This window comes from Amphibalanus amphitrite, unplaced genomic scaffold, assembly GCF_019059575.1.
Source record: "Amphibalanus amphitrite isolate SeventyFive unplaced genomic scaffold, NRLGWU_Aamphi_draft 000137F_arrow, whole genome shotgun sequence".
NCBI lineage: Eukaryota > Metazoa > Arthropoda > Thecostraca > Balanomorpha > Balanidae > Amphibalanus > Amphibalanus amphitrite.
Window position 1 is genome coordinate 514334 of NW_024881632.1, and position 21142 is coordinate 535475.

At 50.7% G+C, this 21142-nt stretch overlaps 1 protein-coding gene across 4 annotated transcripts in view; it reads right to left on the minus strand.

Annotated features, from left to right (window-relative positions):
- The window catches only part of LOC122382320 (cytosolic 10-formyltetrahydrofolate dehydrogenase-like), a 37015-nt gene that overhangs the window by 8444 nt on the left and 7429 nt on the right, over window positions 1–21142 (minus strand). For all 4 annotated transcript variants that reach the window (XM_043367500.1, XM_043367497.1, XM_043367498.1 and 1 more), the window contains 12 exons: window positions 14869–15103; window positions 12796–12961; window positions 12171–12339; window positions 11129–11289; window positions 9366–9577; window positions 8674–8863; window positions 8148–8234; window positions 6954–7069; window positions 6418–6639; window positions 5974–6167; window positions 3878–4071; window positions 2250–2369 (listed from right to left, as the gene is read on the minus strand). In XM_043367500.1, coding sequence (XP_043223435.1) covers window positions 2250–2369; window positions 3878–4071; window positions 5974–6167; window positions 6418–6639; window positions 6954–7069; window positions 8148–8234; window positions 8674–8863; window positions 9366–9577; window positions 11129–11289; window positions 12171–12339; window positions 12796–12961; window positions 14869–15103 — 2066 coding nt within the window. The remainder of the gene's footprint in view (window positions 1–2249; window positions 2370–3877; window positions 4072–5973; window positions 6168–6417; window positions 6640–6953; window positions 7070–8147; window positions 8235–8673; window positions 8864–9365; window positions 9578–11128; window positions 11290–12170; window positions 12340–12795; window positions 12962–14868; window positions 15104–21142) is intronic.

The window sequence follows — 21142 nt, forward strand, 5'->3', positions numbered from 1 at the left end:
CCTTTGGTGACCTTTGATGACGTCACATGACCTCACAGCTGCCCAACAGCAAAACAGACCTCAAGGTAGTGAAGGTTGATCGTATATGAAGTCATGTATGGTATATGGGGCCATTCCGACCCGTTTTAGTGGTAAAAACAGGGAGTTGATTTTTCCCCCATTGACTTATAATGGGGAGGTCGCGAAACTGACCTGACCTTAGGTCACCGATATCAAAATTCCGAGATATACAAATTGCACATACTGGTACCCTAACTAAAGCCTGAAGAGAAGAAATTGATCGGTCAAAAACTCTAGCTCTGGCGTGATTGCAAACTTTTCTGAGGTAGGGTCACCAAACCGCCTCTGGTGACCTGACCTGAGGTCAGATCAACTCAAAATTTTCAGACATGTTGCGTAGAAGCCTTTTAGGAAAAGTCAGAAAATTTGAGCTTCCTAGCTCAACGCGTTTGGGAGAAATAACCAAAAAACCTCAGGGGGGGGGGGGCTCCTGAGGCCCCCCCGCCAGGAATAGGGTTAAGTGCCTTTGCTTCTGAAAAGGCAACATCGTTGGAATCGATAACTACAATTGAAGTGCACATTATATCGTCAGTGAATCGGATTTAGGCCGTAATTTTGCTGGAGCAATCTTGGAGAACAATGATCTCTCATGAACCGTCGAGTAGAGATTAATTAAGATTCTATCCAGTGACCTTAATGTGTGAGTAATTAAAGGCCACTGACGTAGGTCTCAAGTTGAGCCAGTTTAAAAAGATGTCGATTGCAGCGGCAAAGCCCGAGCATAAGAGGGCATTAAAACCAGATAGAGCTAGAGCTACGTCACTGAGCTGTGATAGGCCCACATCAAACCAAAGATAAATGGTTCTTTATTCCAAGGCGTTCAACCTGTTGTCAATCAGGTGAACAAGCTTTCCGCCAGCAGATCCTACACCGTGAGCACCTGAGTCGTCATTGCAGACTCAATGAGCTTCCCAAAAGTCTGAACAATGTCTATCCTGCCGCGGTCTACGTTTCGAAACTTCATCCTCAGACCTCAATGTCCCATCGCCATCAGACCTACTACTGAACACCACCCACCGTCCACACATACAGGGCATTGTTGCCACCGAACGTGTCAGGCTTCGGTCAGTGCTACCAGCGGCTCTCAAACTTTTCCGCTCAACCGCGGCTGGGACAGGCGGCGCCCTCCCCTCAGAGTCGCGATACTTTCAAGAGAGACTATACACCAAGAGGGCACGAAGCCAGGGCCCAGGGGGACTGGACATGCGCCGAGCGGAGACCGACCGGGCATCGGTGCTAGCGGCAGGAGACAGTGTGAGCAATTAGTGCAATGTGCATAATAGGCGAGCTGCCGCTAACTGCTACCCATCGTGATTGAGGACAGAAAAACAAGATATTGTCAGATTAGCCAAAAAGCCACCGCATTTGAAAACTCGTAGTAACGAAGACCCAACGCTAAAGTTTCGATACACCTGACATTTCCGATAGTTTTGTTTTCAACATATGATCTAGCGGACGACGGCCCAAGCTCAGAATGCTTAGTGATTTCATCGACGATACGTCATGCTCCAGTTATTCGTTACGGTATCCATAAGCCACACAATATACATGCTTATATGTTATTTGACCTTGAGTGGCCTTAGCCAGCGATCGTATCTAGTCAGCAGTAGCAGCTCGCCTTGCCAGGCGGGTGGCTGGCGGTGACGGAGCCGTTTTTCGGAATGTGCAGCAGCTGTGTCCCTGTCCCCGTTACACATTACCAGCCCTGATACGTCCTGGCTGAGTCACGGGAGTAGAGGGATACCGGGGAACGGGCCGGGGGAGGTCACCAGTGACCAGTGTCCACGAGGGATCTCGGAGAGCGGTCCCCGCCCGCCGCCTGTCAGTGGCCAGCGAGACAGGCTACTAACGGCCCAGAGCCGAACGGCCGCCGAGCGAGCATAGAGGGCTCGATGGCAATTTAGCCAGCGGTCGACTATCACGAAACAGTCTATAAGATACACTTACCCGCCAACTCACCCTGGTCAAACTACCTCCACGACCATCCCAATTGCGACAGCAAACTCCCTCCACGAGCAGACCAGCAGTGAACTCTTATCATACCTTACAATCTCCCAAAGTATCCCACAAGCAGACTTTGTTCAGTACCAGCCATTCGAAAACCGCCCGTCGCCGCCACTAAAAGACATTACTCTCGAGCACGCGAAGCTGTTGCCTCTCCCCCAGGCACAGGTGTCGACTTCACTTACCATTTTGCCGATCTCCTCGACAATTCTGCGCAGGTACTCGTCGTAGATGGACTCTTCGATGAAGAGACGGCCGGCCGCAATGCAGTTCTCGCCCTTGTTGAAGAAGACACTGCTCATACCCTGAGGGGGAGACAGGATCGGGTCAGGGTAATCATGAGGTAGATAGCTGCGAGTCCTTGTTGGACAGCATACTGCTCGCTCATACTCTGAGGGGGGGGGGGGGGGGGCAGGGACAGGTCAGGGCAGACGGGGCAGCAGACAGCGAGTGCTTAGTGGCAAGGCTCACTGCTCAGGCTCTGAGGGGAGATGGGTCGGGTCAGGACAATCATGGTGGCAGCAGACCGCAATGTAAAGGATAGCGGTGGGATGAGGGCAGATCAATCTTTTCTCTACACACGAAAACAGCACGAAAAGGACGAGACAGTCTCGTCTCACTTTGGTTCATACAAAGCCCACTGCTATTTGTGCGATACTCCAACCACTAGCTGAATATCCAATATGGCGAGTGATTCTCAGACATGCCCTCTTGCAGACAGGTACTGTTCTCAAAATGGATCATAAGACATAGCCAGATCAGATCCAAAACAATCAAACTAAACTCCCACATGGACAGCGCTCTACAATATGCAGAATGTGCTCCTCCGACAGACCCAAATCGGGCCTGAACCTGACCGGCGCGCCCTCATCCGACCGATACGGTGCCACTCCTGGCTCAATGAGCCGCTGAGCCGCTGCCGGCCGGGGCGCCTCTAGCGGCTCAACGAGCCACCTGAGCGGCCCTCGGTCCGTCGGCGTCCCATCGGGGGCGATATTAAACAGCTCGCCGGCGGATATTGAGTCTGCGGGTATTGTGTCGCCGTGGGGAGCGGCTCCGCTGACGCCGCCCACGGGCCACACTTGTGGTGCGCGCAGCTGGCGCCCAGTCGGTCACACGGGCGCAAATCAGCCACTGACGTCACCAGAGGCGACACGTGACGTCAGAGAGGGGAAAGGAGTGGCTGAAAGGAACTGATAATGGGTGAGTCTTTTGAGTGTGTTCTGCCTTTTTTACTTATCTACCGTACATGAAGTTTTTTTTTTTTTTATATCGTGACTTGCAGTACGGGACAGCCACTACTGTTTGTAGAGTGCCAGTGATGATCGATAGGTAAATGCTTGCCGGCGTTGGACTGGTTGCGAAATAATAACGGCTTCGATGACTGTAAATTAGTCTATCTCTAACATAAGGGGAAATAAGCAAACATAGCCTAGGTTTGGAAGCCCCACAATCAGCAGTTGGCTGCGTAGAAAATGGAGTATAACGGCGATCTGTAACAATATCGGCTGTATACACACTACCGGATCACTGCCCCAGCTCATTGCGGACTACGAGCATATCTAACCCGTTTTCAGAGCCGACTGCGCTTCAGTCACATGGGCCAAGCTAACGCTAGAGAAACAGTATCCAATTTTCCGATCAACGTGTCAAATCACAGCATTGGCAGACAATCGCTGCAATCAACGAGAGACGATAGACAGGTATAAAAACAAGGCTCACCATAAAGCTCCGTATCGAGCGTCAGAAACCTCCTCGGTCACCCCGTTTCCGCCGTATTCCAGTACCCCCGCCGGTGCCGACGGCGACTCACCATGCGCACGGCCTTGTCCATGTCACAGTCGGCGAAAATGACGAGCGGCGACTTTCCGCCCAGCTCGAGCGAGGCCTTCTTCAGGTTGGACTCTGCGCACGACTTCATGATGACCTTGCCGATCTCAGTGGAGCCGGTGAAGCCGAGTTTGCGCACCAGCGGGTGGTCGGCTATCGCCTGACCGCACTCGCCGCCTGGCGAATATACAGACAGGGGTGAGCGGAACGGGGTATGGTGGAGCTGGGAGCAGGCGCCGACTGACGTGACCTGTATCTGTAGCAGCTGACAACTGACTCGGCAGGAGACATATTTTGAATACTTGATATTCATTTCCTTATTTTCAGAAATAATGAGCAGTGAGCACCGATGACCTACGCATCACAGGCTAAAATATCCGAGCTCATCACGACAAAATGCCAAAGCCAAAGCAAAACTAAGTCGATCTGGCGAAAAAGCAAAAATTTATAAGACAAGGATGCTCGGTGTTCAGAAACAGAAATGGTGTCACGTAATCGCTAGCCGACCTGACCCGACCGCTGATCAGCAGACTGACCTGACCTGACCGCTGATCGGCAGCAGACTGACCTGACCCGACCGCTGATCGGCAGCAAACTGACCCGACCCCTGATCGGCAGTAAACTGACCTGACCCGACCGCTGGTCGGCAGCAAACTGACCCGACCCCTGAGCGGCAGTAAACTGACCTGACCCGACCGCTGCACAGTCTTGCCGAATACCAGATTAGCGCGAATTTAATCAAAAACCTGACTTTCGATAAACTGTTATTTATACCTATCAGTGGGTAGGAAATTGTCTGAAGTTATCTGATAGAACCTTATTTTTAAGCCACTTTACCATTTGAGGACTTATATCCCTGCCGAAAGTAGACCCACGCTCCGGTTCCTAAAATCGGGCTATGGTACTGATAAATATGTCCAGTTTTCAACGTAAATTTTACGGAAGTTTCGAGAAGATATATGAGAAAATAGCATATCACCGGATAGCACAATTCATGATGAAGCTGTTTCTGCTATCATGGTAGCTTTTCAATGAATGGTTTTTGAGTTTAATGAGTTAGAACAAGAGCCCTGCATGTGTATCGTTCTCACGATAGTATTTAATAAAGAAGTTGAAAAATGTCAAAATGGATAAAAATGGATATGACGAATAGGGCATGGCTGAACTCTCCGCACCTTTCTGAACATAAGCGAGCAAGTTTCAGCTGCCAGTTCTTGCCTATTTGCCGTCAACTCAGCTTTGAACATGTCTAGTCGGCCGCCCTATGTGACCTGACCAAGGTCGGGGGCGGCGCGGCCGGACAGGCTCCAGCCTAATAAACTATCTCAAGCACACGAAATCGTGATTTCATGCACTCCTTGCAAGGTCCGATGCTTCACCTATGCATTGTTGGTCTTACGTGACGTCATTTATGACGTCACTAGGGTAATAAGAGTTTTTCGTCAATAACTCCCGATTAAATTGAGCTAGCGAGTCGAGAAAGCCACCAATGGACTCAGGAAGACTTGCTGAATCGAATGATATGCAACATGACCTCCTTCAACCAACTTCGTGATCTGGAGGACTCTGACCTGACCTTGACCCACGGTCAACACCTTAAGTTAACTTCAGCCGAACAAAAAGTATACCATTCGACGCGCCTGAGTGAAGCGAACATGATGATACCAAAATTGCGGCTCTGCGGCATTTTTTCGCGAAGTTATTAATAAAAAATGAATCCGCGCCTGGGTCACTTGACCTGACCTCAGAGGTCACAGGTTGGCCTAAGACCTTAAAATCGGATACCAGTCGCTGCGTCTCGTAACGGCGCACACGCTCGTTTTTTCCGCGGGGCTCTAGCTCCATCAGGGGCGAAACAGCGACGGGGGTCGTACCACCCCCCCCCCCTTCGGCCGGCGCGTATTTTGAAAACCAATAAGTCCGGCGAGGGGTAAGTGTCAGTTTTGGAACCAGAGAACCATTTTCAGTGGATCCGAGCAGCGCTGGGATTAAATTCGCGCTAAACTGGTGTTCGGCCACACTGTGCGCTGGTCGGCAGCAAACTGACCCGACCCGACCTCTGATCGGCAGCAAACTGACCTGACCCGGGCACCACGTTGATGACGCCCGGCGGGAAGCCGGCCCTGACCGCCAGCTCGGCAAACTTCAGCGCCGTCAGCGGGGACACCTGGGCCGGCTTGATGACCACAGTGTTACCGGCCGCTAGGCAGGCGGCCATCTTCCAGGAGAGCATCATCAGGGGGTAGTTCCAGGGCGTCACCAGGCCGCACACACTGCGGGGAGCCGATGAGAACCCGTCAGAACGAACACCACCAGTTCAACAGAGGCAACATCAGTCGAGTAGGAGTCGACAAACTGTAGGAAAATGGACGGAATCGGACATCATTTATGTCACTTATGCTAGCTAGGGGACAAATAACTGAAAACATATATGAGATACGACAAGCTCTTCCATTCCCACATCCATTCCCCCTTCCTCCCTTTCTCGAGGCTCGCTCTATCCCTCCCTGCCTCCCCACTGACCCGATGGGCTCGCGTTTGGTGATGGTCAGATTCCGGTTGGGCCGGGCGTTGTTGATCGGTATCGTCTTGCCCTGGATCTTGTCGCACCAGCCGGCGAAGTACCGCCACGTGTCAATGGACATACCGACGTGCGTCTTCAGTGCCAGCGTGTAGACGGCGCCCGAGTCGATGGATTCGATGGTGGCCAGCTCCTCTTTGTGCTGGTCCATCAGATCGGCCAGTCTGAGAGAGAAGTGGGCGGGTCAGCCAGACTGATAAGAGGCGGGTCGGCCAGTCTAGGAGGGGACGGGTCAATCTAAGGGAATAGTTGGACGATCAGATCAGACAGAGAGGGACAGGAATGGGTCAGCATCTGAGTTCGGTACTTACCAGAACAGCCTACAGACAAGCACTGAGGGAGCAAAGATTAGTTTATCCTTCATTACTGCACAGCGCACATGTGAAAGAGGAAAACATGAGCCTCAGCAAGTGACGATTTCAGTGTCAGACCCGACAAGTGACAAGGAGTTCGGTTCTCCCCAAGACGAAACACTCACTTGAACATGAGCGCACCGCGGTCCCTGGCGTTCATTTTGCCCCACTCGCCCTCTGTGAAGGCCTCGTGCGCTGCCCGCACAGCGCGGTCCACATCGGACGGCGACGACCGCGCCACCTGTCGGCAACGGACGGAACTAGGGTTACCGGAACATTTCAATGGACGTTGGTTTACGTAAACAGTCGAGGGCACTGAAAGGATGGCAACATATTGCAATACAACTTGGATGGGGGAGGGTTTCAACTCAACCTGACGCACATCAAGCCAGGCCCTAGCTCTCCACAAAAGACCTGCATCACTTGCAGGTATCGATGCTGAGGCCTCGACTACAACCACTTCCACAAATTAGTTACATCCCAATGTTGCTGCTACCGCCCCTCACCTGTCTTTCTCTCAGTCAGCCCCTACGTCACAAACGCAGGACTCGTCAGCCCGTGAAACCCCCTTCGCTGCCCATAATACCGCCCTTACTTCACAGCTGGGCCGGGTTGATGAGGATGATCCGTCGACCCGTGTTAGACCCCTAACCCTGTTTATAACATCGCCCTTACGTCACAGATGGGCGACTCGTCGGCCGGGTTGATGGAGGTGATCTGTCGACCCGTGTTAGACCCCCATCCTCCCTGTTTATAACACCGCCCTTACGTCACAGATGGGCGTCTCGTCGGCCGGGTTGATGGAGGTGATCTGTCGACCCGTGTTAGACCCCTCCCCTGTTTATAACATCGCCCTTACGTCACAGATGGGCGACTCGTCGGCCGGGTTGATGGAGGTGATCTGTCGAGCTGTGTTAGACCCCCTATCCGGTTTATAACACCGCCCTTACGTCACAGATGGGCGACTCGTCAGCCGGGTTGATAGAGGTGATCTGTCGACCCGTGTTAGACCCCCCCTCCCTGTTTATAACACCGCCCTTACGTCACAGATGGGCGACTCGTCGGCCGGGTTGATGGAGGTGATCTGTCGACCCGTGTTAGACCCCCCCCCTCCCTGTTTATAACACCGCCCTTACGTCACAGATGGGCGACTCGTCGGCCGGGTTGATGGAGGTGATCTGTCGACCCGTGTTAGACCCCCCCCTCCCTGTTTATAACACCGCCCTTACGTCACAGATGGGCGACTCGTCGGCCGGGTTGATGAAGGTGATCTGTCGACCCGTGTTAGACCCCTCCCCTGTTTATAACACCGTCCTTACGTCACAGATGGGCGACTCGTCGGCCGGGTTGATGGAGGTGATCTGTCGACCCGTGCTGCTCTCCGTGAACTCGTTGTTGATGAAGATCTGTGGACACGGACGGTGGCGGGTCGTATGAGATGCTGGAGGTCTAGCCGAGCCAAGGGTAACGCGCAGTGTGCACATCATCAAAGAACACTGAGAGAATTGTTGAAAAGAAATTATGGGTGACGAGATGATCGAAAAAAAAAAAGAGAATTGCCATGCTGACAATATGTAATAATATGCATACATCGACAGAACACGTCACGCCATTGGCGGAGTTTGAGCCAGTTTAGACAATGGCGCTGAATTAAATGAAGTCAACATGCAGCGGTAACACTGTGAAACACTTAAAGCCACCCATCTGTCGAGAGGAAAAAAACATCAGCAATGAGCAAATAGTAATAAGCCCGTATGGGCAATAAAAGATACGCCGAATTAAGACCCAAAACTAACTGAATCCGCTCCCTCCGTCCGCCGCCTCTATCGCGATTCTCGGCCCCACCTGGTGCGGGAACGAGATGTCCATGTTGTTGACGTGCATCTTGATGGCGTCATAGGTGAACTCGGGCTTCAGGCTGCCGCCGCGGGCCACAAACACCACTGTCTGTACAAAGTCGTCGAACTTGGAGGCCATGAAGACGTCCTCGTTCTGCAGCTCGACCCCCGACTTCATCTTCACCTCCTCCAGCAGCCTGACGAGAGTAAGGGGGTCAGATCAGGGCGGAAAGCGGGGAACGGGTCGGCAGGGCGGTCTGGCATGGTGGTCAGGTCATGGAGCGCGATCTGTGGCGCATTATGGTGGCAGGAGAAGCGTTTGGGCTTTTTCATTTTGTCGATCATTGTTGGGAAATGGGAATCATCTAATTCTGTCGATCATTGACAGGTCCTTGACCTCTGTAAACCTGGTGTACAGAGGTCTTCGACAGGTCAACGTTATGCTTTTATTATTGTAAAAAAGAAAGCAAATCATTCCCGAAAAATGTTTCATGTTAAATCGCAAAAAAAGGGAATGGGGAAAGTAGTCCTTCAGAATTAAAACTAACACACAAAAGTCTGATTCGTGTCACCAATGCCATCGTAAGGTTAGCCCGTCACAAAACATAGCACAGAGGCCGAACACTAAACAAAAAGAATAAAACTCCGGCCAAAAACATCTCGCAACTCACGTCCCTCTCCCCGTCTCCTCAGTCTCACCTCACGACGTCCATGCTGCCGGCGCCGGCCACGAAAAAGTCAGTCTCGTCGCTGACGTCGATTTTCAGGATGTCGGCCCAGGTTTTTCGGAGGTCCTCTGCCACGGCCGTCTCCTCGGCGGTCAGCTCGAGTCGCTCGCGGCTCTCCTCGGCCTGGCCGTACTTGGCCGCCTGCACGAACTTACCCTCGACGGAGAGACGCGCCACCGACACCTGGAGTCGGCATCGTTATTAGATCACCGTAGTAAAATAGGCACTCATCTATCAGAACACAGCTACCACCCACGGCTGGCTACACGAAAAATGCAAACTGAGGAAAACTAACTGCAGATTCGTACCCATACAAAGCAAATTAACAATAGCTCTCACTACCTTCTACCGAATGTCCTCCCATCGCAAGCAATTCACAATTCTTAAAAAAAACGCAGCTGTCACGATCACGAGGCACTGTTACTCTCTTAACCCGCGCCCGGCTGGGGGTCCTGGATTTCCACGCCCTGCTGGGGGGGGGGGTGTTTGAACACCCCCCCCCCCTTGTAACTCGGCTCCTGGGCCAAGTAGCGATACGCGGAAGGCGGCGTTCGAAAGAGCGTCAAAAATAATGAGGAAATCACTTAGGTCAATTTTTTGGTCAGGTCAAAGGTCAGGTCACCAGAGGTCACTGAAGGCAAAATTTCGCCGATTTCCAGGTCGAATGTCGACAATTTCCAAGAAGCCAACGCATAACTCGGGAACCAATAGAGCTAAAGCGCCGCGGAAAAGCGCATTCGATAGCCCTATTAACGCCCTTTCTGAGTAATTTTCTCAGATTTGACCTAACGTCAACGGTTTTGCCTGCAGGGGGCAAAAACTGCAAAAATAGCCGATTTTTCGGAAACAGTTTTTCTGCAATAACTTTTGACCCCAGCCTTGTAAGAGCTTACTTTTACCGGCATCTTGTTCCTCTCGTCAAGACGCATCGAATGAACTATAACTTGACCTTGAGAGGTCAACTTGAAAATTTGACCTCAGGTCAAGGTCATGACCTGACTGGAAAGGGTCATGTTGCATATCAGTCGATCCGTATTGTCGAGCTGAACACTTCTAAGGCGTTTTCATCGCTCTAGCATGCCTCTATCAAAAGTTATTTGCGAAAAACTGTTAGATACCATTCGTGACCTAAGATGACCTCAGGGCATAAACAGGGGTCACGAACACCATTTTCATGTTCAGTGTGTCTAAACCACTTGAAATTCAGTGTTTGGGAGTGTTTATAATGTCTTTCGTCCAAAATAGGCGCATTTCAATTTTCTCCCATTGACTTATAATGGGGAGGTCGCAAAATTGACCTGACCTTAGGTCATCGATATCAAAATTCTGAGATAAACATTTTGTACATGCTATTGCTCTTAGCAATCGCTGAAAGTTTCAAAGCGATCGGTCACTCGGTGTAGCTATGACAGACATTGAAACTTTTTATAAGGTGAGGTCACTTCAAGTGACCTGGTGACCTGACCTTGAATGACCTTGGTCTGAAATTTTTACAACATGTGTAGAATTGATGCATGATAAGGTGTAAAAAACGGCGGCGCTCCGCGCCTCCGTTTTTGAGATATTCGCGAAAAACCACAAGGGTAACCCCCCCCCCAGCAGGGCGCGGGTTAAACCATCGGTATCCCTCTCTGCCATGTCACTATCACACGATTCGACTCACTACGTCTGCCAGAACCTCCAGGGACCCTGCAGTCCTGCCAGTCCCAGCCCGTCCACCCAGTCCTCCCTCACCATCTTGCCGTCCGAGCCGGTGATGACGAGTCCGTGGGAGCAGATGACGCCCGGCCGGTCACAGCCTTCGATGGCCACCTCGGTGCCGGTCGGCTTCGGCCCCGAGAAGCGCTTCGAGCCGTACAGCTTGGTCTCCTTACCGTCCATCATGATCCAGGCTCCTGTAGAGTGGGAGGAGAGGTCAACAGTGGGGACGGGAAGACGGGGAAAGTCACAGAGACAGGGGCGGAGGCGGGGGTAGTGGTAAGAACGGGGAGGAAATGGGTGTCAGATATGAAGAGACGAAGTGATCTACGGTGGGGTGAGAAGGGTAGGAACTAGGAAGGAAACGGTCAGTACTGGAGACGGGGAAAGCAGATGGATCAGTGATGGAGACGGATGGAAAGGTAACCTTATTAGGGACGAAACAGCTAAAAAAATTTGTCTTCTTTATTGTACTTCGTTGGATTGCAGCTGAGTAAAACGGTTTAGTGTAACTGCGAGATGGACCATGACATCGTCATTTATGAATCAAACTCCTATGGACGGCAGCCTTGCAGACTCGTCTGGCCGGGATATGGGGTCATTGGGCACTAATGTGGCATATGCTGACGCAACCCTATGAGGGGAATCTATCAACAACCGAGAGGTCAAACGACGGAGGGGCTCCGGCGTGGCAAGTTCGGCTTCTCCGTAATAACTCGCGCGACAAACAGCTACGAGAAATGTCGGTACTGTTTACTCTGAACACATACGGCGGGTTGCAACGCCGGGTGGCGGACATCAAACAATACAAATCATGTCTTCGGCAGTCGAGCCGTCGTCTCTCCCTCCCTCCCCTCCCACAGCCACCTCCGTCTCCGTCTCCGTCTCCGTCTCTCTCTCTCCCTCTCTCTCTCTCTCTCTCTCTCTCTCTCTCTCTCTCTCTCTCTCTCTCTCTCTCTCTCTCTCTCCCCCTCCATCCCTCTCCCCCTCTCTCTCTCCCTCCCTCCCCCTCTCTCTCCCCCTCCATCCCTCTCCCCCTCTCTCTCTCCCTCCCTCCCCCTCTCTCTCTCCCACCCACCGGGCGAGCTGTCCAGCCCTCGGATAAAGTTGTGAATGTCCTCGGCCGGCCGCTCGGTGTCCAGACGCACTAGTTCCTTCTTATTGAGGAACGGGTCGTAGGTGGCACCCTCCTCTGTCTGAGGCACCCGCGGCGCAGTGCCCGCGGACACCATATTCACCGCCTCAGCCTGAAACAAGGTAAAGCCGAACGTCAGAGGGGAAAGGTGAGCGTCAAAGGTGACGAACGGGACAGTCAAAAGTCGAAAACACGAGCATCGAAGGCGGTCGAAGGAGAGCGTTAGGAGGGCGTGTAAGGCTACGAACAAGGGCGAGTTTCAGAGGTGTCAAAAGGCGGACAGGGCTGGCAGATGTGAGCGTCAGCGGAGCAAGGGCAAGCGTCAGAGAGGCCGTTAAGCGTAAGAGGGTCGAGCGTCTGTTTACCGGCACCTGACTCACCTCAAACACATCGGACCCAAGGCATCAGTAATTCGGGCCCTAAGCACTCGCAGGGAAAGGCACTTAAAGGATCTCATAAATCGCTTCAGAATTACCTAGAGACTAGGATCTTAGAACTCGCTTTACTTGTCAACTGAGAAAAAGCATCACCAACAACCGACCCGCGGCCGTGAGCCCGCGTTGCTCACCATGGACTTGATGCCCTCCGGGTACATGAACTTGTTGTAGAGCGTGTCGACCGTCTCGTCCGGGTCGACGGAGCACTCCTTCTGCAGCAGAATGGGGCCCGTGTCCAGGCCGTCGTCCGCCCAGAAGATCGAGAAGCCCGCCTTCTTGTCGCCGCACATCAGCGTCCTGAGCGGGAGGTCACAGGTCACAGGTCACAGGAGGTCACAGGAGGTCACAGGTGGTATGTCACAGGTGGTATGTCACAGGTGGCAGGTCACTGATTACAGAAGATCGAGAAGCCCGCCTTCTTGTAGCCCGGCAGGCGGTGGGCCTACCAGCCACCTTCCGCGCGGTGGGGGGGGGGGGGCACTTTTTTGCCCCCCCCCCGTATCTCCGAAACTACTGGACGGATCCGGAAAATTCAAACGGCGTTCGATAGCCCTGTCAAATTTGTCGAAGGAAACCAAATTTCATTGACCTCGGGGTCACCGATGACGTCACAGGTCAGGTCAAAGATAAAATGTTTCACCGTTCACGGGGCTTCTAGGGAAAGCGCTATGACACCGAGTAAAACGCATTTTGTCGAAAATCAGCGATAAGGCGTCAGTTGTCTAGTACATATGTTGCTATTAGAGGTCACTGGTCATACCAGGTCACAGGTCAGGTCACCAAAGGTCACCAAGGGTCACCACATGAGCCCAACTTTACTAAGGTTATGCGATGCATGTTTTATGGCCAGTTTTTCATTTCCAACTCAATGGTGTTGGTTATAAGACCATCAGGTACGGTTTAGGTAACTTTCTGGTGGATGTCAGGTCAAGGTCAGGTCAAAAATGGTCAAATTTCAAAGTTGATATTTTTGCATAAAATGGGTATCGATTCGATGAAGCTCGTCACGGGGAGTCTAATGGTGGTCTTTGTTTTGCGCTACGAGGTCTAGAATTGCTAAAAATTGAGTTTGAAAATTTGACGTCATCAATTTTGAACAGTTTTTTCGCTATAACTTGGCCAAAAAAAAGAGGTATCGATCTCAAATTTGGTATGTAGATAGAAGGCGGTAGGGGCTATCACATAAATTCCGGTTTTTTCGAAATTAAAAAAAAGGATTTTTTTGCTATTATATTCAAAAAATCTATGTTTTGATTTTTGGGGGTCAAAATCCAAAAATTTCGAAAAACCGAAATGGCAGTTTTGTAGCCCTTTTAATTCCACACTTTTTATGTCTGAAACATTTTTCTGTATCTCTAAAGCTGTAGTCCTGACAGCTCTTCCCGCGAAACCTTTTTTTGGGTCGAAAATGGCAAAAATGACGTCACTCTGACGTCATTAGCGGCCAACCTATCATAGCCTTTGGAAAAATTTTTGGTCACCATGTGCGCTAGCTGCTCCCGGAAGGGTACTGAAAGTTTGGTGACGATCGGCGCAGCAGTTCTCGAGATATATCGAAAAAACTAAAGGGGGGCAAAAAAATGCCCCCCCACCGCCTGGAAGGTTAGTGGGTTGCCCGAGTCATACGTCATAGAAGACAAGCATTAAAGCGAGAAACAAAGAAAACGAGAATATGGGTTTTGCCTAACCATATCCAATAGTCGTTGGCCAGAGCTTTATGACAGTGGAAGCCGTTTATATTTAAATTGCAGACTACATAGTGGAGAGAACTCCTGGAAAATGTCCAACGAACGGGACCTCCGCCCAGAAACCAACACCGGCACAAAAACAGGTCCACCGGTAAAAAGTAGTCTAGCCGCCCGCTCAGGAGCGGACAAAACACGCTACTGGACGCTGGGCGGCCCAGAGGTTCTCAGCAGCTCGGCATTTAAAGTTTCATAGTGCGCTTAAGAAGCGGAGTAGCAAATAGTTCCGTGAAGTATCCACGTCGGATGGACGACAAGGAACTGAAGATACCTACCAACCTATCGTTAAAAGAGGATTTCCTGTGTGAGGGCGAACAATATATTTCAAAGGGAAAAGGCTTAGGAAGTAATTGAATTTACCATGTATGTGCCAGTGAAACGTCATGTGCTACGTGAATGTCCCAAGCGTAATTGCTCCCACCCTCCTCCACCCGTCAGCTCAGTATCCTCTGCGGTTACCAGTTGATGGACGAGGCGCCTCGGTGGCGCGGCAGCAGCGACGGGTGGTAGCAGATGCTCTGGTGTCGCGGCGCGTTGATGACCTCCATGGGGATGAACTGGCTGCAGAAGGGCAGCACGTTCAGCTCGGCGTTCACCGACTTGTACTGCTCGAGCACCTCGGGCAGCGCCACGCCCTTCTTGCGCCACGACTTGAACTTGAAGACGGGCACGCCATCCGCGGCCGCCGTCGTGGCTGTCGGAGGAGCACACGGGAGAGTTACACGGGGACGCAATGTTTAGACGGTGATGGTAAATGGTGACCCAGAGGTTATACGAATCCTTGTTTGAGATTGATTTCAATAAGCGAATCAACCAATAACATTTTCAATTAAATAGCTCTGACACCCAGAACTGCCCCGATTCTCGAACAATGTGATATAAACAGCAGTACAGCGCATCCCCCTGTCCTAAATCGGACCAACAGCTGCTTCTCACGACTTTGGCGCACCAACAGAACTGCGTCATACGCTGGTATGATCACATAGTTTTCGAGTTCAGCTAGCCGGAGGTAGGAAAATTCTACCCTGACAATGTATCTAACCGACTCTGGTGTCAGGGCTTACATCGAGTTCCAAATAACGGATCCATGCCCAGTACCTAGGGCGACAAACACTGGTTGCAGGCCTCGGCTCCTGCAGACACTCGGTGAGCCCCTGCGACCGGAGAGGGTCCCCGCCCGGGGAGGGGTCAGACGGACCAGACGTTCCCCTCGACCCCTGGGGCACAGGGAAGCGCAGAGCTCGGGTTCCAGGTCACCCTACCACCATTGGCTGAGCAATGAGCATGGACAGTTCGCAGGCCATTGAATTGAGACGGATATGGTGCACGCCGTGCAATGAAATTACGTGCAATGGAGGAATGATAGGACCACCTACCTACCAAAGCAGAGGCATAATACAGGGGCAATCACGAATAGCGCACCTGTTATCAGCATTGGGGACGATTAACTACCAAAAAGCACCGGCCTAAAACAGGGTGCCGGGGAGGACGGGATGAAAGCCAAAAGGCAAGATGAGCCTAAATGAATAAAATACTGAACAGCTGTGTAAAAGCGTCATCATAAAAAGAGTCCTCGCATGCACTTGTCAGCTTCCTGTAGTGAATTCTTTTTTCGTATGTAGGTAGGTATATGAATAAAGTTTAAAATTTGCGTGTTTACTGCAAATCTTTTATCGGTAAAGAAACATCGGTATAATCGGCGCATCGAACGAATAAGCGGCTACAATATCTTGTAGCCACTTCCTCTCCCCTCTCGGTCCCGTCTCTGGGGGGGGGGGGGGGGGGGAACTACGTCAACCACTCTGGCTCGTACTGAGGCGACCTTGGCGAGGCAGTGTTTATAAACGTTCAGAGTCGGACACACCCCCGGCGAGCCATCACGTTCAGGGCCCCTCTGGCGGACACACCCCTCGGGGCCCGGCGGGGGTCGGTCACCCCTCCGCTGCACTGCGCGCCGGTCCGGCGGGGCCGCGACCAACGGCCGGGAGGTCAATCTCAGGAGCGTGCACTCTCGTAGGGGAGAGCGGGGCCAGTTGAAACACGGGGTCAGATGAAACATGGCTTTATTTTCAACAATATGCAACATATGGCGTTGCCGACACCACTGCGCATCCGCGCTCGACCACTTCCTTTGTCAACGGCGTTTGGGCGGCAAACGCACGGTAATTTTGATTTGACACTTGTTTTTGTGTTTTTGAGGGGCGTTTGGGAGAAATCGTTTTTATGAATATTTTGTGATATCTCATATACCTTTGTTTGCTGAAAGAAGAACTCCTGGCTCCGGAATAACACCTTATTTGGCCCTTCATTCAGCATGATGCCGTCCCTCCAGCTCGTTTGACATGTGCTTTACGGCGCGTGCGAGATGGCGGGAGCGGATGGGGTCAATTGAAACGCTTCTCTGAGGGTCAGTTAAAACAGGGCCACAGGCCGTTTCAATGGACCCCGGTGACCTTTGCCATGGTTATTGTTCAGGGGCTGTAAACATTAAAGGAAATAGTTCACCCAGGGGTGTAGGATCGCAAAATAGGTTGGGGGGGCTGAACCCGGACGCCGCGCCGGTGGGGCGGCGACGAAAGTTGCTGAGCGGGGGGGGGGGGGGGGGCAGGAAAAACCAGCAGTGGAAAAGGTGTTGACCGGGGGGGGGGAGGGAGCGTGGACCATGGTGGTGAAAAGCGGACTTGAGTGATGTGACTTATGCTCTCCCCCTGGATCCAAGTTCAGGCTTATAAAATAAGGCGTAGGTATTTATATTCCGGCTCAACGTTTTGCAACCACATTTATGCAGTGTATGTTCCCGCTCTTTTCAAATGCAAAGTGATGCCACTAAAACGGTATATGTATGCTCTTCTTATACTTAAGGCTGATGAGAGATTCAATTTCTTGATTGATTCAGTATTTAGATTCCTATCCCCTAGTTTGGCAAACTGTTTTAGGGCTTCCTTGGAGGTACCCCTGCAATTTCCTAAAATCTAGGTAGGTACTCACTTTTCACCAATCCCCCACTTCATTTCGGAAGGGTCAAGTTTTTGTGTAAAGATTGTAGACTGTTTAATGGCTCCCTTTTGGCTGTTTCAGGGACCTCCTCGACTACTTCTAGGGCCACGATAGCGGTATCGACAAAGTAGGCGGATCGTGATCGGTAAAACAGGACAGTCACAGAACAATTTCTGTTGTAGTATTTCGCAAAACCCCCGCATTCTGCATATCATTGGAAGCATAATTTTGTTTTTAAAGTTGCAGGTCGTGTAACCACACGAATACTCCCAAAATGCACGAAACATTTGCAGGCACGTACCTAGGATTTGGCCAAGGGGGGGGGGGGCGGAGGATCCGGGGGGGGCTTTCTCTCCTCTCTACAGGGCGCCTCCTCTCTACAGAGGGCAAGGGAGGATCTAGGCGAACGTTTTTGTGGGGGGGGGGGGTTACAGGTCGGCCGATATGACGGGTCTGATGGATGAATTCTGACGACCGGGGGAGGGGAGCGAGTATGTCGAGATCAAAAGGCATTTCGTCTTCGCCGTTTCTATAAGATGAAGCTTTATCGTTATAAGTCACTCGGCTCAGTAGTTTTAGTTAAATCCACCTATGCAAGTGCGTCGCCACGGATTTCTTACTTGGGGGGGGGGGGGGCGTATCGACCGACTTAAAAACATAGAAGTTGATATTTTTACCGCACTTTTAGCCTAATGCATTAGTAACATACAGTAGCGACCTCTCTTATTGACTTGTTAACGAACCGACGGCGCGAAGCGCTGCGAAAATTTGCAAAAAAAAAAACGTTTTTTTTTAAAGAATGATGTTCCACTTTTCACAGGCAAATATTTGCCTGGAGTGGTAGGCTGTGCCGCATTACACGGGCTGAGTTCACAAATTATAACTTTGTCCTAATGCTCACAATCGACAGGCGCTTAATTGCGTGATAAACAGCACAACTAGCGCTCCAGTCAACTGATGCTTCTGAGGAGTGGAACATCATTCTGTAGTCGACTATACTGACACTTAGGGAATTTTGATTCAATTTGACACGGTTGGTGTTATTACAGCCACGACCTTTCTTATTGATTGGTGTATGAATCGGAGGCGCGGAGCGCCGAGAAAATTTGCAAAAGCATTTGTCAAAACACTGCTCCAAATCACAAATTTTATAACTCTTTTAGTATGGTAGTACAAGCCGGAGTTCCTTCACACTCCATAGTACACATATGAATTCTGATTCAATTTGACACGGTTGGTTGGTGTAATTACAGTCACGATCTCGTATTGACCTGTACGTACACAAATTTGCAAAAAAAAAAAAATCAAAACACAGAGGGGCCTCCTCTCTAGAGAGGACCACCCCTCTACTGTGGGCCTCCTCTTTTCACAGGGCCTATCAACTACAGAAGGCCTCCTCTCTACAGAGGACTTCCTTTCTACTGAGGGTCTATCTCTTTCAGAGGGCACCCTTTCTTCAGAGGACCTCCTCTCTACAGAGGACCTCATCTCTGCAAAGGGCCTCCGGCCTCCTCTCTACTGAGGGAGTCCTCTCTACAGCGGGCCTCCTCTCTTCAGAGGGCCTTCTGCTTTCAGGCGGTCTCCTTTCTACAGAGGGCCTCCTCTCTACACAGGGCCTTCTTTCTACAGATGGTCTCTTCTCTACAGAGGGCCTCCTTTCTACAGAGGGCCTCCTCTCTAAAAGGGCCTCCTCTCTAAAGGGGCCTCCTCTCTACAGAGGGGCCTCCTCTCCTCTTACAGAGGGCCTCCTTTCTACTGAGGAGTCAGAGGGGCCCTAGCGGTCAGACACAGACACTAGCAGTTATTCACAGGAGGCCCCAGGAAGTAAGAAGGACCCTAGCTGTCAGGCTGGTCAGAGGCCCTGAATATCCTGACGTGATTTTTGGGATTCCCTTGAATTTATTTCGCCTCCGACGTGATTTTGGCCCCGTGGCCTTCGGCCCACGGGGGCCTCCTGAAAACCCCGAGGGGGGGGGGGCACCCCGTCCATCTTGGGTACGTCCCTGAACAATTGTCCTCATCGTTCGTCCTATCGTCCGAGTTCCACCCACATGGCCTTGCACCCACCCCTAAACAAACGAAACGAAGCTGTTAAGTGTCGCGCCTTTGTTTTGTTGTGTTTTTCTGCTTTCTGCGCCGCTTTAGCGTGCGTTCGGTATCCGGAAAATATCGTTTGGATATTCTCGGCCGGAAAATTATTGGTGGGTGCCTATCTTCAACATGTCTCATTATCGCGATACCGAACGTAATCCCCGATAATTATCGCTGATGCCGGATAATTTTCCCTGATTATCCGGATGCCGAAGGCACGCATAGTAACATCCAAAGGTTTTGTGCTGTATCGTCAGCTGATTATGTCTGCGATGGCGTCAAATTCCGTAAAAAGGATTTGGCCTTCTTCTGAAGGCGAGACATAAGAGATATCTTAGAGAAAAAAGATGAAAAAACATTTAAAAGTTAGTGAATGTGCAAATTTCTTTCACCAAATCCTTTTAAGATAATGCCAGTTTATTTTTATTCATTATGACGTTATCATTTTAATGATTTGACATAATCATAAACATAATCAGCTGATGATATTTCACCGGCCTTGATTTCACCTCTATTTTACTATTTATAGTCTTGTTACAAAAAAGGTGTGACAACGTTCGGGAGGTGAGATAACCGTTCTTGTAAAATACCGCAACGGCAACCGAAGTTGCTTGGTGACGCCTGCTGTACTGGTGTAACATGCTGACCAATTGATTATTTCAGGCTTGCTAAAACCACAGTTGATTTTTATGTGTACCTACCCTCCTGGTTTTGTTTTGCTAGTATGTTCTTTCTAATGACTCGAAAGTCATTTTATAAATTAAATTTACTCTCTCCATTGTAATGCACATTTTCAAAGCCCCCAGTTAGTTTTAAGGCCAAGATTGGGTAGTTAGTCGTAAAGCAGAGAGGCGCTTTACCGAGACTCCAGAGATGCTTTCTAATCGGACCAAACCAAACCAAACCTAACCAAACCTGACCTAAACTCACCTACAACCTACAACCAAAACATGCAACCTACAACCTAAAATTTACCACCTAAAACCTAAAACCTACACCCTACAGCCTAACCTACAGCTGCGCATCTCCTTGGTTACAAAAAGAAGTGTGACGCCTGCTTTACTACTACCCAAAATTGTAACTTTGCCAAGTTGAGCTTTCTTAATTTGTCCATATTTTATAATGTTGGGGGGGCTGCCTGGCAAGTTGGGGGGGCTGACCAGCAGGTTGGGGGGGCTGAAGCCCCCCCAACTGTATAGGATCCTACGCCCCTGAGTTCACCTTTGAAATGAGCTTTTAAACTGAAATAGTAGTTTAATAGAGCTCAATTTTTGACCCCCTTTTCTCCAGCTTTTTGCTTGAAAGCACACTATAGCATGATATATTTCTCATTTTTCTCATCCGCCCATTTTACCATAGTCTATGTACTTTATGTCGCCTATTATGAGGAACTTTGCACTTTTAGCTTTCCAACGACCTATTGAATGTAGCATTTGGAAAAGTAAACCGGACAAAATATCTCCTTAAGAAAGTGGCCTTAATGAGGAAAACATCCCATTGTTAACCCGCGCACCGACGGGGGGGGGGCGGATATCCGCCCCCCCCTGAGGTTTTTCGCGAATAGCGGGAAAACCGCGGCGCGTAGCGCCGCGAAATTTGGTATGACTATTCCCTTATCAATTTTACACATGGTGTGCAAGTTTGA